Source organism: Aplysia californica, unplaced genomic scaffold (genome assembly GCF_000002075.1).
Source record: "Aplysia californica isolate F4 #8 unplaced genomic scaffold, AplCal3.0 scaffold00949, whole genome shotgun sequence".
Taxonomy (NCBI): domain Eukaryota; kingdom Metazoa; phylum Mollusca; class Gastropoda; order Aplysiida; family Aplysiidae; genus Aplysia; species Aplysia californica.
The window spans coordinates 200,088-201,873 of record NW_004798219.1 but is presented as its reverse complement, the minus strand read 5'-3'; the positions used below and the strand labels follow the sequence as shown (position 1 = coordinate 201,873).

Genomic DNA, 1,786 nt, shown 5'->3' with positions numbered 1-1,786 from the left:
GATGATGATGATGATGATGATGATGATGATGATGATGATGATGATGATGATGACCTGAGGGAAAGGTACCAGGCAGCCAGGAGCGTGGACAAACGAACAACAACAGACAGTCGACACAACGATAAGCTGTACATTCATTACAGCACGGTTAAACCTTTGTCCAGTATTATGTTTCCGGCCTCGTCCCAGTTTTCCAGGGGCCCACTTCTCTCCACTACCCCCCTCCCCTCCCCGCCCCACAACTCAATAATCATTCCTGTGTTTACAGACAGAGTGCTGTGAACTTTACTTCGGTGCATAATGCAATCGAGTCACAGCCAAGAGAACCAACTTTCAATATAAAATAAGATCTGCCCCAACAATTTCCATTTTCAAAAATCAGCTGAAGCATTTTTTATTCACAAAAGCATACCTGTCATAATGATGTACTGTGATATATATGCATGTGTATGCCAGACTGTGAGACTGAAGAAATAGCGAGTGAGAATGAGAGAGAGAAAAAGAGAGAGATAGAGAGAGAAAAGAGAGAGAAAAGAGAGAGAGAGAGAGGGAGAGGGAGAGAGAGAGAGGGAGAGAGAGACAGACAGACAGACAGAGAGAGAGAGAGAGAGATAGAGTGGAAATGTTTTTCTATCTGTATAGAATTAATGTTTTAATGAATGTTTCTAGTTACTCACGTTTCAACTGTATTTTGACTGTTCGTGAATTTATATTGCATTGTATATTTTTAGTGAACACATTTTCAACCTCACTGCGAGACTGTTTTTCTGGTATAAAATTTTACACATATGCATTTATATTATATGTATAATACTTTGTTTTACGTACACATTTGTGTCGATTAATTTTTAAGATGTGATGTCTTTTTCATTGTAATGCGCATTGAGCATCTTTTAGGAAATGGAAATGCGCAGTATAAATGCTATTTATTATTATTAATGTAAACAAATCTAATTTCCTTATCCAAAACTGAATCTTCCATTTTTTTTTAACAGATCTCACAAGCAAGGACCTCGGAGGTTTTTTTTCACTTCATTTTTGTTAGCCTACTGGGATTTCAAGATAAGGTTTTTCTGTCCTTAAAGATAAATAAATCTGTATGTCAGTGGTTATTCATATTATATTCATGACCTTCGTTTTAATGGCATGTACAAAATCAGAGTGGTGTCGGTAGCCTAGTGGTTAGGCTACCGGACTCGTAATGGTGAGATTGCGATTTCGGGGGTTCGAGCTTCAGCTCGGTCCGACGTTGTGCTCTTGGGAAAGGCACAATGTGCGAATTTCCCGCTGGGCTCGGTCCTTTCGGAGATGGACGTTAAACAGTTTGACAGTTTGCCCTATACCTGATGGTATCCCACTGGTCAACTCCGTCCAAAGGCTTCGTTCCGTTGAGGGAGCTCTGTGCCAGTCCCACCAGCGTGGGGAACCAATCAGAGACGTGGATCAGCTCTCTGTTGACTGTTCCTTTCAGTGGCACCCTCCCGCCGGAGACAAAAGCCACGCCGTGGATACCTCCCTCCCAGAGAGAACCTTTCCAGCCACGGAGAGGGAAGTTGTTGCCTCCGACGTTCACGTGAGCTCCGTTGTCTTCATAGGAGGGTGGAGGGTGGAGGGAGGAGGGAGGGGGAGGGCATGTGGAGGTACGGGGGAGAGGGAGTGAGGAGGTAAGGGGAAGGGGGAGGGAGATGAGGGATGAGGGAGGGGGAAGAGGGTAGGGGGTAGGCAAGTGTTTTATTCAGGGATTGAAACTAACTGTCCACATTGCGTAAAAAACACAAAATACACG

General features: G+C 43.6%; 1 protein-coding gene across 1 annotated transcript in view; it reads right to left on the bottom strand.

The window, feature by feature from the left end:
* LOC101845134 (arylsulfatase B) overlaps window positions 1-1,786 on the bottom strand; it is a 21,917-nt gene that overhangs the window by 4,807 nt on the left and 15,324 nt on the right. The window contains exon 7 of the mRNA XM_013089426.2: window positions 1,344-1,587. Within this exon, the coding sequence (XP_012944880.1) occupies window positions 1,344-1,587 (244 nt within the window). The remainder of the gene's footprint in view (window positions 1-1,343; window positions 1,588-1,786) is intronic.